Genomic DNA, 13,378 nt, shown 5'->3' with positions numbered 1-13,378 from the left:
ATGAATTTTATTAATTAATATTCGTTTGAATGCATAATTTTGCGCGTTAAACAATTTTTTATTTTACAAGAAAGTACCCAAGTTTATTTTCATCTCATATTTTTGTCTAATCCCAACTGTGTACTTTACCTTTAGATATATAGAACGTTTCGCGTTATTGCGTCCCATTAAGACTGTAAAAAGGTCATGACAAAGTTCCGTGCAAGTACGACATTCGTAAGGAAAATCGTTCTGCCTATTATAAAAAGAAATCAAATTCTGTACGAATGCGTTTTATCTAAATTGATTTCTTCTATGGAGAAGACTGAATCTGTCTGTTTTTTCTTCTTTTTTCTTCTTTTTTTGGAATTTCGAACGGTCACGGTCATTCTCTAAAAATAAATAAAATGGCATTGCGTGTCGAAGGTAATATAAAACGAATTTTTACTATTTACTTTTCTTTTTCTCGACTTCATCTTCTTTCAGCAAACACGATCAAAGAAAATGATTTCATAGCACGTGCGTCTTGTATTACTGATTTAATTTCCACTTTTGCTATCTATGTTTTTTACCCTCTTTTCTTTATGATTACAGACATACTTTAAGTATCATAATGGAAATCATTATTGAAATATTCTAATTCAATATTAAATAATAGACGTTTAAACATAAAGTTATAATTACATTTGAAAAATATCATAAGAACATGTCATTTATGAAAAAAACAAAATGCCATTATTTTCTGTTTCAGTTCTGTTTATTTGGTCAATATTTTTATTAATTAATAGTAAGTATTTTGTAAAATAAACGGTCAATACACACACACACACACACACACACACACACATGAATATCTATCAATGCGCGCGCACATGAATATCTTGATCAAATAATTAAGTAAAATAATTAAGTAACAGAATTACATCATTTACATTATATACTGATATTTTATCATATATAAGTACTGATCATTTATTTAGAATACTGATCAAATGTTTAAAAATATTGACCCCATAAATAGCAGCTCTTCTCTTTCTCTACATTTTTCTTTCCATATCTTTTTTCTTCTTCTCTTTTATTTTAAATTAAACTCATATTTTAAAGTACAAGAAATAAAGTTGTTATGTAACATTAGATTTTCAAGAAAAGAAAAATAAACGGAAGGGGAAAAAGAAGAAGAAATAGAAACGGAAAAAGAAAAAGGAAAAGAAATAGAAACGGAAAAATAAAAAGGAAAAAAGTTTATATTTTTTGGAAGTCATCGAATATACGATACTTATCTTTTACGGAAACGAAAAATGTAAGGATGTATTTAACAAGAGGAATTCCATTTCGCGATAGTTTAAATTGGATTTACCGGAATAAACTCAGACGGTAAAAAATCAAGGAAGAGTTTATATTTCAAGATGTAATTTCAAATGTTCGCCATACTGAACTTTACAAAACTTTCTTCGTAAAAATATTAAATACGAACGTGGTTTTATAGTGACCAATATGTTATATGTCATACGATAATAGGACTGTAAATATCAATATTAAAATTATCAAAAGTAAATCGTAAAGCTTTTTATTTGATTAATTTCTTTAGATTTCGTATATAATAGAAATATCTTTATTCAAATATATTTATTCGTTATCTCGCGCATACGTAAGGAGAGTTAGTCAATTTATCGTCAATTTAATAATTCTACCGCTATCCCAATCACAAACCTCAATCTTTTTATGAGCGTGTATCGTACGTAGACAATTTTTTTTAACTTGAAAAAAGCTCGAGGGTTGTTTTACGAGAAAGAGAAAAAAAAAGAGAAAGAAAAAGAGAAAAACGTTATTATCCTTTGTGAATTGTTACTTATCTCTTTTAGAAAAGAATATATTCGTTGTACTCTTCCTGCTCCTCTTTTTTTTTCTCCCTTTTGGCGTTGACAAAGACTCGTCCTCAGGATTGCGTGTATATGCCGTGTATACATCTCATGTATACGAATATAGCTATGAACGATCTTCGAGAGAAAAAAATTTCAAAAACTGACGTGGAAAATATTTCAAAAGGAACTATAATACTGGGAGAGGGGAGAATATGGATATTTATAAATAAAAATAAATATAGGAGAAGAGGGAAGGAAGGTAGGGAAAGTTTTTCATTATTTTATTCAAAGAATTCGTAAAATTTCAAGATAAAGGTATAAGTCATTCAAACATAATAGTCGTTACCGATCAAACGTATTTCATGTCTATGAATGTTTGCATAATTGAATATTCTTGACGTATTATCTAAGGAAAGAAATGACTTTTTAAAAGGAAATCATTTGTATCTTGATAAACGACTTCTCACTTTTTCGCTCTAACGTCTAAAACATTTGTTTTCGGAACGAGTAAAAAATACCGTATTTAACAGCGCACCACCATTGCATTAATCTTCTTGGCTGGTAGGACTGAACTTTCGTCGTGATAAAAAAGAAAAAAAGAAAAAGTAAAAGAAAGGAAAAGAAACTAAGATAATCGCTTCGATAAAATCATTCTCCTTTGTAATCATTCAATAGATAGTTTTAGTTCACGAGTCGATCGTTGAAATCAAGATGATTACAAGATATGCTTGGACAAGATTCTACACGTTAATATCTTGTAAATGTTTTCCATTAAACACTCAATCGTGTATACATAGATGCATCGCGATATACAGATCTCGGACATTAGCAAATGGTAAGGGCACGTTATGAACGTGTTGACACATGACAGTATATTGCTACTCATTCATACAAGCCCTTCTGTTCTATCGCAAAACGGTGTATCAGACGTTAAAGAGAATATAACTATATATATATATAGTACTCAAACTATATATAGCGTGCACACATAGTCTGAACCACTCTAAGTTTGAGTACAATCCCATTTCAATCGGATATATATATATGAGAAATTCAAATGTCTTCTGTGATTTATGTTGCGGTATCGAACTTCAATTGAATTGATTTCGACTGTTTCGTAGAAATTTCTAAGCACTCATATATAACATAGTGTCTATGCCGTATAAAGGTAAAGTTATATGTTGAGATTGACCGATGATGGATTTACAACGTTGACATCGATTTACGGATATTAAAATTTTAACGATTAAGTTATTTATGCGACCGTCGTAATATTATACAGACGTGTAGCTATAAAAAATTGTTCTCTTATTCTTCTGTCTTTTTATGCAAAGGAAAAGATCATGGGAGAATATAAAAATGTATGTGTAATAATTTTAAAAAGCGTATTTTTTATTGCGAATCATTATACGTAGCTTAAAAGTCGATAAAAATATTTCAGTTTGCCTTGATATTTTAAAACAATTATTATTATTTTTTCTTTTTTCTTTATCGTGTCAAACGATTTATCAAAATATATTATTAGATAATTTCGAATATTTCAAATTCGTGTTATTACTTTCGCGCAATAATAAATAATCTAATATACCCTATCGGATCTATGTTATTTATTTGTAAATTTGTATAATCCAATCTTCATATAGATTATTAAGAATAAGATGCGATTCATATTGACAGTTAATACTTCATAGTATCGCGGTAAAGGATTCATCGTTTCATTATAGGAGACTGTCAGTTTCTGTCGATTTAAATTTAAAATAATGTCTCACACCTTTACCAATTCTGTGCCACTTTCGACAGTTGCTTCCTTACCATTACAACTAAATGAATATTTCATGTATACCATGACAGAATGCTAAACTGAGAGACTTTATATAACTTGATTTTTCTTTAAGCGTATAAATTATTACAGTTAAGGGAAAAGTTTTCTTTTTATATTATTTACCCGATATCAATCTTTAAATATTATTAAAATCATAAAGGAGTTATATAATCAGGGGAATATATGTAGAATATTTTTTATTGTATCTAACGTTATACGTACTACCTATAATCTAGTTCCTTTTCGTAAACAGGACGTTAACTTTGAGAGATACTAAACGACCAAGAGAGAATCATAAAATTGTTGGCGATCAATTTGAAATTTATAGCAGTTGATAGAAGATAGCGTTACTTTTACGACTCTACATAGGTACATACATATTTATCCCTTACATACGCACTATATATGTTTTTTTTCGCTACCAGATAAGCAAAATTCTTTTAACTAAAACGACATTTCGAACTACTACTTTTTCGTAGATTAAGCATTTTTTTTTATTTTTTTCTAAATAATGATTTATCGTTAACTTTATCGAAAACATGCAAAGGAATATTTTCTGTGGATAAGTTTTTATAGGATAAATACGTCAAACGATTGTATATAATCCTTTTCAAGTTATCAAACCAGCTCTGTTCAATCTGTACTAATATCACGAAAATATTACATTTCCTTTACAGAGATGGATACGATGGATTTTCCGTGACGGTAACTCGATAAGACTCTTGAGCTTTAAAACAATTTTTTTTTTTTATTATTTGTTTTTTTCTTTTTCATGTGGAAATAAACATTTTTGTTATTAATCGATCTCGACGCTCAGTCGAACATATAAAAACAATTATTCAATGTTTTCATTTCGATTTCGGTGAGTATGTAATTTCGCATACGAGGCATGATAATATAAATTTACCTAAATTTGCACATGGGCATGTGGAAGAATCATTATTTTCTGAACTTGTACTCCCTTTAACAACGTTAGTCTGTGCTTGCGCACGCACATGCACTCTACAGCATCCCCACGGATTTTCATTCAGGATTTATTCGCTCGACCTCTCTCTTTCTCTCTCTGTCTGTCTCTCTCTCTCTCTCTCTCTCTCTTTCTCTCTCTCTTCCCCGCATCCATGCGCGAATCTTTACGATCCGGTCCCGTTATTTTATTATGCTTCGTTGCATTTACGAATTTATAGTCCATATACGTAAATGGAAATGCAATGACTAGATCTTATTCCCAATGAAAATTATAAATAATATTATAAATAACTTAATAGAAAATCTAAGAGAATATTCGACGATAAGTGGGGGAAATAAAAGGAAAGGTGAGGTGAGAGTAAAAGAAAGAAAGAAAGAAAACTAAAGAAACGAAGAGAGTATCTTTCGAGAAGAAAAGCTCCCGTTAAACTTGGATCTATCGAACTTGATAACAAGTTTACTCATCCAACTTTAGATGACACATCTCGGCCGACAAGGCATTTTCCATCGAGAAAACTTTGTCATCGTGAATTACTCGCGTTGATCGGCACGACAAAATTTATCACACATTTGATAGAAATTTGTAGATTTAAAGAATAATCAAATAAATCTAACGAAATATCAATAGCTTTGTTTGTCTATAGAAAGCGCGAGTCGAATTGTATCGTTTTATCCAAATAAAATTGCATACACTTGTCTTCTTTTTTTAATTATTCCGCGAGTGCAATATGAGGAACAGTACAAAGTAAAATCCATTTTATTTCTTTTTCTCCTTTTTCGTTTTTCTGTTTCACCCTTTTTTGTCTATATTTTTTCTTTTCTTTTCTTTTTTTTCTTTTTTTTTTTTTTAATCCTTTTTATCCTTTTTACGCTCGAGAGAGTCCTTTCGGCGCGTTTCATTTGCGCAAGCGCAAAATGACAAAGGACCTCGGCGCATGCTCCCCCTTCTTCTTTCTACTCTACATATACGTGTGCACATCTATATACAAAGAGAAAGAGAGAGAGAGAGAGAGAGAGAGCAAGAGAGAGAGAGAGAGAGACAGAGAGAGAGAGAGAGAGAGAGAGAGAGAGAGAGAGAGAGAGAGAGAGAGAGAGAGAGAGAGAGAGAGAGAGAGAGAGAGCAAGAGACAGAGTGAGGAAGAGACAGACAGAGAAACAGACATTCTCCCCCTCGTACCTCGTTTCTCTCTTCCTCGAGAGTTCCACGAGAACGCGCGACGTCGAGAGAGGCAGTCGTCCTCACCGGCTTCAGGTGCAGACGGAAATCCATATCAAGAGCGTGGTGCATTCTCCGAATTTCGTGATTTCCGTATATTATCTGCAAATTCCGCAGACTCTACGGACACCTTTTTTATTATTCTTCGTTCTACGACCACGTGTACCGTCTCTTCTTCTTATCTCATCGAAGGATTCGAGTATCATTTTAGTGTGAGAACACTTATTTTAAGTTCACACCGACAAACCACAGCGTAATATCACTTTTTCATTAGTTTTTTTTTTGTTTTTTTTTGTTTTTTTTTAGTTTTCTTTTAGTTTCTTTTACTAAGAGAATTTTGTTTTACTTTAGTTTTTCTTCCCTTTTTTGTTTTTCTTCTTCTTTTTCCCTTCCCTTTTCTTTTTCTTTCAAAAGTATGTAATTGTAAAGTTGGAGAATTCAACGAGTTCGATATATTCTTTCAAAAGAATCTTCCACGTCGATAAATTAAAAAATTCCGAGATCTGATACTTGTTGCATACTCCTTTGACTAATTTACGTAATGATGAAATTCTTTTCTCTTTTTTTTTCATTTTTCTTTTCTTTTATCTTTTTTTTTTTTTTTTTTTTTTTTTTTTTTTTTTTTTAAGGTATTAGATAAAAGATATTTTGGTACATTATTCTATTGATAAACAAGATGAAACGATCTAAAAAACGATATAAAAAAAGCCGATATCGAGATAATTCGGATGAAATATAATAAAATTAGAAAGACAACGTAGGATACAAATAGGAAAAATCGATCGTACTCCATTTGCAGAATTTCGAAGGGGACACACGTATACACGCTCACCAATGTTAAATGGGCGGTCCATTAACTCGAGTTACGAAAGCTCTCGCGAAAGATCTAGCGAAAGCTCTCATGAAGCGTTTAATCGTCGATCTCTCCTTGCCAGATAGGTACGTCAAATGGAGGAGATAGAAAAGAGAAACCATTAAGAAAGTAGATAATAATTAATTAAAAAAAATAAAAAGAAAAAAAAATCGAAATGAAATTTCACTTAAGTGAGAAAATATATTTAAGACATTTTAAAATAATAAAGTGATTTTTAAGAATCATATTTTCACTCAAGTAATTTTCAAGTTCACAAATTTTTAATCTTTCAAATATAAACACGTAAAACGTAATGTTTATCCTCCAATGACGATTAGAAAATAATTCATTTCTATTCTATAGGTATATTCACAATGTCTTCATTCTCAAGTAATATGCCGTCTGTTCGTACGTTGCGTCGCGTGGTACCAAAACATTAACAATAAGGATGAATTCATAAACGCGATCACGAGTGCAGAGAACTCGGAGAATAATATCAGCGGAAGTTTTGAGGACTATTCGAGTAAGCGTACTTTTGTTAACTTTATGTCACGGACGAGAGTTCCTCGTTCTCCCTCGTTTTCATCGTTCTCTTTGAAAGGCGTCTCTCGTATCTTAAAGGGAGAAATGAAATTATTCTATGGAGACCAAGTATGTCTTTGAACATAAAATTTTCAAAGTCACTTTAAACGATACTATCGAACCCAAAAGATTCATTAAGAAGATTATCTTATAACGTTTAGAGAATTTCGAAATATCTTATCTCGTTGCGTAAAGGAATTGTCATCTCTGTTTAATCGTAGTGATCTAGCTTGCCAAGATTCGAATACCCTACCTTGATTATTTGAAACCGTTTTGAAAGGGACTGAAATCTTAGCGTTTTTTTTAATGACGATTTTTTAATTTTATTATTTTTATACATATATATATATATATATATATATTTATTATTATATTATTATATTATTTATATATATATATTTATATATATTTATATATATATATATATATATTTCTTTTTAATAATAGTATATCGATGTTAGATATTTATGAAAAGTAGGCATTATATGTGATAAGGGGAAGTTAGAAGCGAATTGTCTTGTGTTGAGAGAAGGTGCTACCAGATCACGCGTGGTGGTTAACAGATGCACGTCCTTTCGAGTGGAGGATCGATAATTCGCTTGACGTTTCGAGAGTTTCGCTAGATGCTATTCAAGAATCGTATTCATTGATCGAGTAGACGATTCTGATCTTTATTGGGACAATAAACTACATACATATAAAGTACATACGTATTATGAGAGCATCCTGTGATCCAAATTATGACGTTCAAAGCGAGACTATAATATTTTCTAAAGATAAAAGAAAAAAAAAGCATTTTCTCATTTAACTTTGATTACATATCAAAAGTAAGATACTCATCGATAGTATTATATTACAACTTTGTTTTCAAAGGTTAAAATATCTCGATCTCACGAGAAATCTCTTTTCCTTTTTTCTCTTTTTCTTTTTCTTTTTTTTTTTTACTGTTAATGGACTCTAAAATGAAACTCTCTGTTCCATCTAAGAAAAGAGAAAACGAAAGAAGAAGTGATTGCCATCGAGATTCACGTCACAAAAATAAAACGTTATTACAAAAACTTTACTACACGAGATAACGACCTAAGAAAATATAGTTGCAGTATAATAACGCAAATATTTGACATTATTATTTATTTTTCATTCATCTTACAATCGATTGAAGATCAATTTTTAATGGACTTTCTTTTTTTCTTTCTCGTTTTTCTTTTTTTTTCTTTCGTTTGCACTCTAAAAACAGTTTGCCGTGGACATCAATTCGAAGTTCCACGTATGTACAACGTAAATACTGCAGCAACGGGAAATAAAAAGAACGACCGATTTCCGGAGGGCATATCGCTGACATTATGAACTTTTGCTGTAACCAGATAAGGAATATCAGAGAAAGAATATATAATTCTTTTGCCGCATCATACCAACTTCTAAGACTTTTAATACCAGCAAACGTTGATGTTGTGGGATCCGTCCCAATTCAAAATCAAAAACAAGAAGAGGATATCTTATTTCTTTTTTGCTTCGAGTAAACTCGTAAGCCATGAGAACTTGTAAAAATTATATCTATACTTGATACTATATTTAAAGGATAATCGAAAACTAGAGAGAGAGAGAGACAAAGAGAAATATATATATATATATATATATATATATATATATAGAGAGAGAGAGAGAGAGAAGTACTTACTAAAAATAGAAAAGAGAAATAGAAAAGAATGCACGCAATTTTTCGTTAAAAGGTTCTTCTCACGTAATTTGTCAGCTTCCTTTTTCTTCCAACCATATCCGATCGGTTGAATCTTGGTAGTTTGTTGAGTTAAAGGAAGAAAATAAGAGAGAAAAAGAGAGAGAGAGAGAGAGAGAGAGAGAGAGAGAGAGAAAGAGTAGACATGGCTAGCTGGCTATCATCGAACGGCGACGAACCTATAGATAGTAATTACGTGCAAAACGTTTTGAACTACATTAACGACTTGAAGGAGTCCTTCTCCGAGGAAGAATTCAAGTGCTTCGCACGAAAGCATCAAGACCTAGAAGCTCGGTCAGAAGAACGACACCAGCATCAAGTCATCAATGGTGGAATTGAGGAAGGAGGAGCTACGGAGGGCCGTGAGGGTTGCGAAGTTAGTTGGGACTCATTACTCTGTTGGCCATATACGTCACCGGGAACTCTTGCCATATTACCTTGCTTCGAAGAACTCAATGGCATACGCTACGACAATACTCGTGAGTACGAAAGTCTATCTTTCAGAATCTTTTTCTTTCTATTATCTCTATTTTATCCTTGCTTTGATTTTGCTTGCACAGTTCTTTCTCGAATGAGAGGGAGAAAAACAAAGAAAAAGAAAAAAGGGTCGGATTACTGTGCGACGATTTTAAATGGAAAATGTTCTTTAAAGATTATAGTTGTACGTTAATCAAAATCTTTGAAAGTCTTTCAAGTACGATTTATCAATTTGCATTTGTACAGATATCTATTTATGTACATTGAAGTTGGTTTATTCAATCTTTTTGAAAAAATGATGATTTTTTTTATACAAGATCACAGATTAACAAGGAGATAGACAAATGATGAGTTTTAAGTTGAAGGAAGCATCAGTCATTTTAACGGTCATTTAATATTGAATTATATTATTATGATGTAATATCACTAAGAGCAAGTTGCAGTAACGGAACTTATGATCCATAAGGAATTCCTTTCCTGCATAACTATGTATTACGTGAATTCAAGTGAAATTTTTAAACCGACTCTCCGGAGAATGTCCTCAGAAGAAGAATACTTCTCAGAGTTATTCGATGTTTCCTAAGGTATTTGAATATTCTGAGGGTTTACGAATTTATTCGAATTAATTCTGTAAAATTAAATATCCACGTCAACACGATAATTATAACATGATGACTATAACGTTAACTTTGATTAATTATAACAACGCTGTGATAATATCTTTTGGAAGTTTTTTCTCTTAGTTTCTCTTTATACATCCTCGATATATTGTATCATCTCGTACATACACACATGTACATATATATGGGGTACGCATATAAAAGAGGATCATTATGTAATTTATTCTTACACCGAATAATGTCGAACATCGTCCCATTATATTTCCAGACGAAGCTTGGAACATTATATTAAATTACAAGATAATGGATTTTAAATTAATAGGCTTTTACAGTATCGTTACATATCTGTACGTATAAGAGTTAAAAGCGAAACTCAACGAGTTCTTACGAATCTCGGAGTGAAATACCGAGTACTATAGTATTAAAGTACCTTTTGACAACTATCAAAATTTTCTTTATAATCATCCTCTAGATTTTAGATCTTACATTCATTTTTACTTTATTGCAATATCATTCCTGGCAAAAAAATGTCTCTAGTATTTTTTTTTATAAAATCGAATATGAAAAACATCAAAAAAGTTTATTCGTTTATCTGTTATCGTTGAAATGCATGACGGACAACCGAACAGGAAAGTGACGGCACGGTTAAAATAATAAAATCATTGAAAAAAGAAAAATAAATGGAAATCTGAGATACTGTACTGTATCGTAGTGTCTAGTGATAAAGAAAGTTTTTTATAATCAAAAACATTCCGTGACGTGAAACTTGTAAAAGTGAAATTAATTGTAAAATTGTATAACTGTATCTACATTTTACATCTTCGGTTTATTTACATATTGTTAATTTTTTCTTTTTTCTTCTTTTTGTTTTTTTTTCTCTTTTTGTTTTTTACCTTCTATCGCCATAAAATTATATCGTTTATTTAATTTACGAACGAGGATTTAAATTAGAATTTAGAAAGCGATAGTACCTACTAGAGATTAGATTCTTTTGTATTCCGAATAAAGTTCGTTTTTTATCCGTATCAACTCCGTTAGATTTTTTCCCTTCGGCGATGGAAACTTCAAAGTCTATAAAAGAGAATCGAAAATTGGAAATTTAATTCACCCCGAAGAGAGAATTGATGCGAACTACTTTTCTTAACTTTCTTTTTCACTTATTCGCTCACACAAGTTCATATACAAGTACATATACAAAAATGCGATTATTAAAAATTGATTTTTCGTTTATAATAATATTATTGTTATTTAACGAAATAAAAAGAGAGAGAGAGAGAGAGAAAGAAAACTTAATACATATAATATAATATCGATCAGAAAATGGCATATTTGTCGCTTCGATTATTTTACAGTAATTGCTCCACAAATATCTAAGATCGTGATTAAGTTGTGGCTTTACCGTGAATGATTTATTAAGGATTGACTTAATTGTTTTATTAATAACTTATCGATGAGAATTAATTAAAAAAACTTCTCAAAATTTTTTAGGTGTAATCTCTCATATGAGACTTAAGAACGATATTTCATAATTTCGGCCATATGCGAGTTCGTATTATTCGATCATATAAGCCGAAATCCAATTAATTAATTATATAAACGTATTAGCCATAATATTTAAACAAATGTTTATAATCATTATTTAAAATGTAAACTTATACATCCAGGATTCAGGAATCAAAGTGACGTTAACTTTGAAAATGATAAAATAAGATACGTGAGAGATTAAAAAGAAAAGAAAAAAAGAAAGAAAAATAAGATTACGAAGCGTCTTTGAAATATCTCGATGTGCCGATGGTATTTCACAGATCAATGATCCTAATTGGATTTACGTCTTATCAATGCAGGACGAATTGAAAATCAATTCAAGAAATTCGAAAGAGAGAGAGAGAGAGAGAGAGAGAGAGAGAGAGAGAGAACAAGAACGACAACGAATTGAAAATGTTTTTCGTATCTGTATTACGACGGAAATCATTTTAAAATATATAACAAGTGAAAAAGATGGAAGATCTCAATGACAGAAACGTGTCTACATTCCACGATGGTTTGTAATTAAATTTGCGTGTGAATTTGATAGACGGTCTAGCAACTATGACTTTGGGGAATGCTTGAAAAAGACCCTCGGGAAATGATAGGAGATATTTTAATAGTAAACGCGAGAGGAAGAGCCACTCAAATATTGTCTTGAGTCAAATTAATTAAGAGCTGCCATCTTCTCGCAACTAACGAAATCGTACTTGGGAGGATTAATGAAAAGTCGCATTTTACGTTCTCTTAAAGAAATATTGTTCATTCTTTTCAATGTCTTTTTTTTTTTTTAATTTTCAGTCTTGTCTTTTCTCTTTTCTTTTTTATTTTTTGTTTTTGTTTTCTTTTTTTTTTTCTTTCCTTACTTGCAGAAAAACTGCAGATCAATGCAGTTGTCAATGTTTGTACAAATATGTATCAAATATTCATCAAGTGAGGTGAGAGTTAATAAATAAGAAGAAATGTTCGCACATTTTCGACATCAGCTTTGTGATTTTCCGATTTAATGTAATTGCTCTCTCTTTCTCTCTCTCTCTCTCTCTCTCTCTCTCTCTCGCTCTCTATCACAGAGTCAACGTGATAATAAATTATTACAGACTCATGCATATGACGATGTAACATAGAGAATCGTTCGTAGAATCGATATTTTACCTGACTCGATAACGTTCTTCATTCGATGCTCGGTAAATCTCGTTTGCTACTCATTTTCAATCTCAATGGAGCTGTCTATTATTTTCAAAGTGACAGCTTGTATCACGATAAAATAACAGTGACAGCTTTATGTAGTATAAGCGTGTAGTATGCGCATACGTGATATAAGTATGTAATACGTCGTGATCGTATTACAAAAACGTCTACGCGCTTGAGAAAGGTACGATCTTAATTAAGCTCTTTGTCAATTGTAATTTGCGAACATGTTGACATAATTATGAACATGATGTTTTAAGAAGAAATTCATGTAAAAAAAGAGAGAAAAAGAAAAATAGTAAATTCTATCTTCGAAATTCCAAGAATCGATCAATAATATCTACATACATATAGATATGTATATATACATATGTGCATATATGTATATATATCAAATATTTCCCCATCGTTCTACGTTCCCTCTTTCTAGAAATCCAGGATTTGGACCTTTAGCAAACGATTACTCCCACACCAATTAATTCTGGTGGTGCAATAATTAATAAATCATTGCCTTAGTTAAGCGCTATATATTCTTTACTATAGCCGGAATAAAA

General features: G+C 31.1%; 1 protein-coding gene across 8 annotated transcripts in view; it reads left to right on the top strand.

The window, feature by feature from the left end:
* Window positions 1-13,378, top strand: part of LOC124948317 (diuretic hormone receptor-like) — a 29,880-nt gene that overhangs the window by 2,293 nt on the left and 14,209 nt on the right. For 6 of the 8 annotated variants that reach the window (XR_007100646.1, XM_047491766.1, XM_047491771.1 and 3 more), the window contains one exon: window positions 8,518-9,494. Coding sequence is in view for 7 of the 8 variants with exons in the window: in XM_047491766.1 (XP_047347722.1) it covers window positions 9,161-9,494 (334 nt within the window). In the remaining variant the exon portion in view is untranslated. Of the gene's footprint in view, window positions 1-5,832; window positions 6,058-6,644; window positions 6,785-7,061; window positions 7,222-8,517; window positions 9,495-13,378 lie in introns of those variants that run through there. The other 2 variants (XM_047491770.1, XM_047491768.1) reach the window with 2 other exon arrangements.

This window comes from Vespa velutina, chromosome 4 (assembly GCF_912470025.1).
Source record: "Vespa velutina chromosome 4, iVesVel2.1, whole genome shotgun sequence".
Taxonomy (NCBI): domain Eukaryota; kingdom Metazoa; phylum Arthropoda; class Insecta; order Hymenoptera; family Vespidae; genus Vespa; species Vespa velutina.
This window is presented reverse-complemented; position numbering and strand designations above follow the sequence as displayed.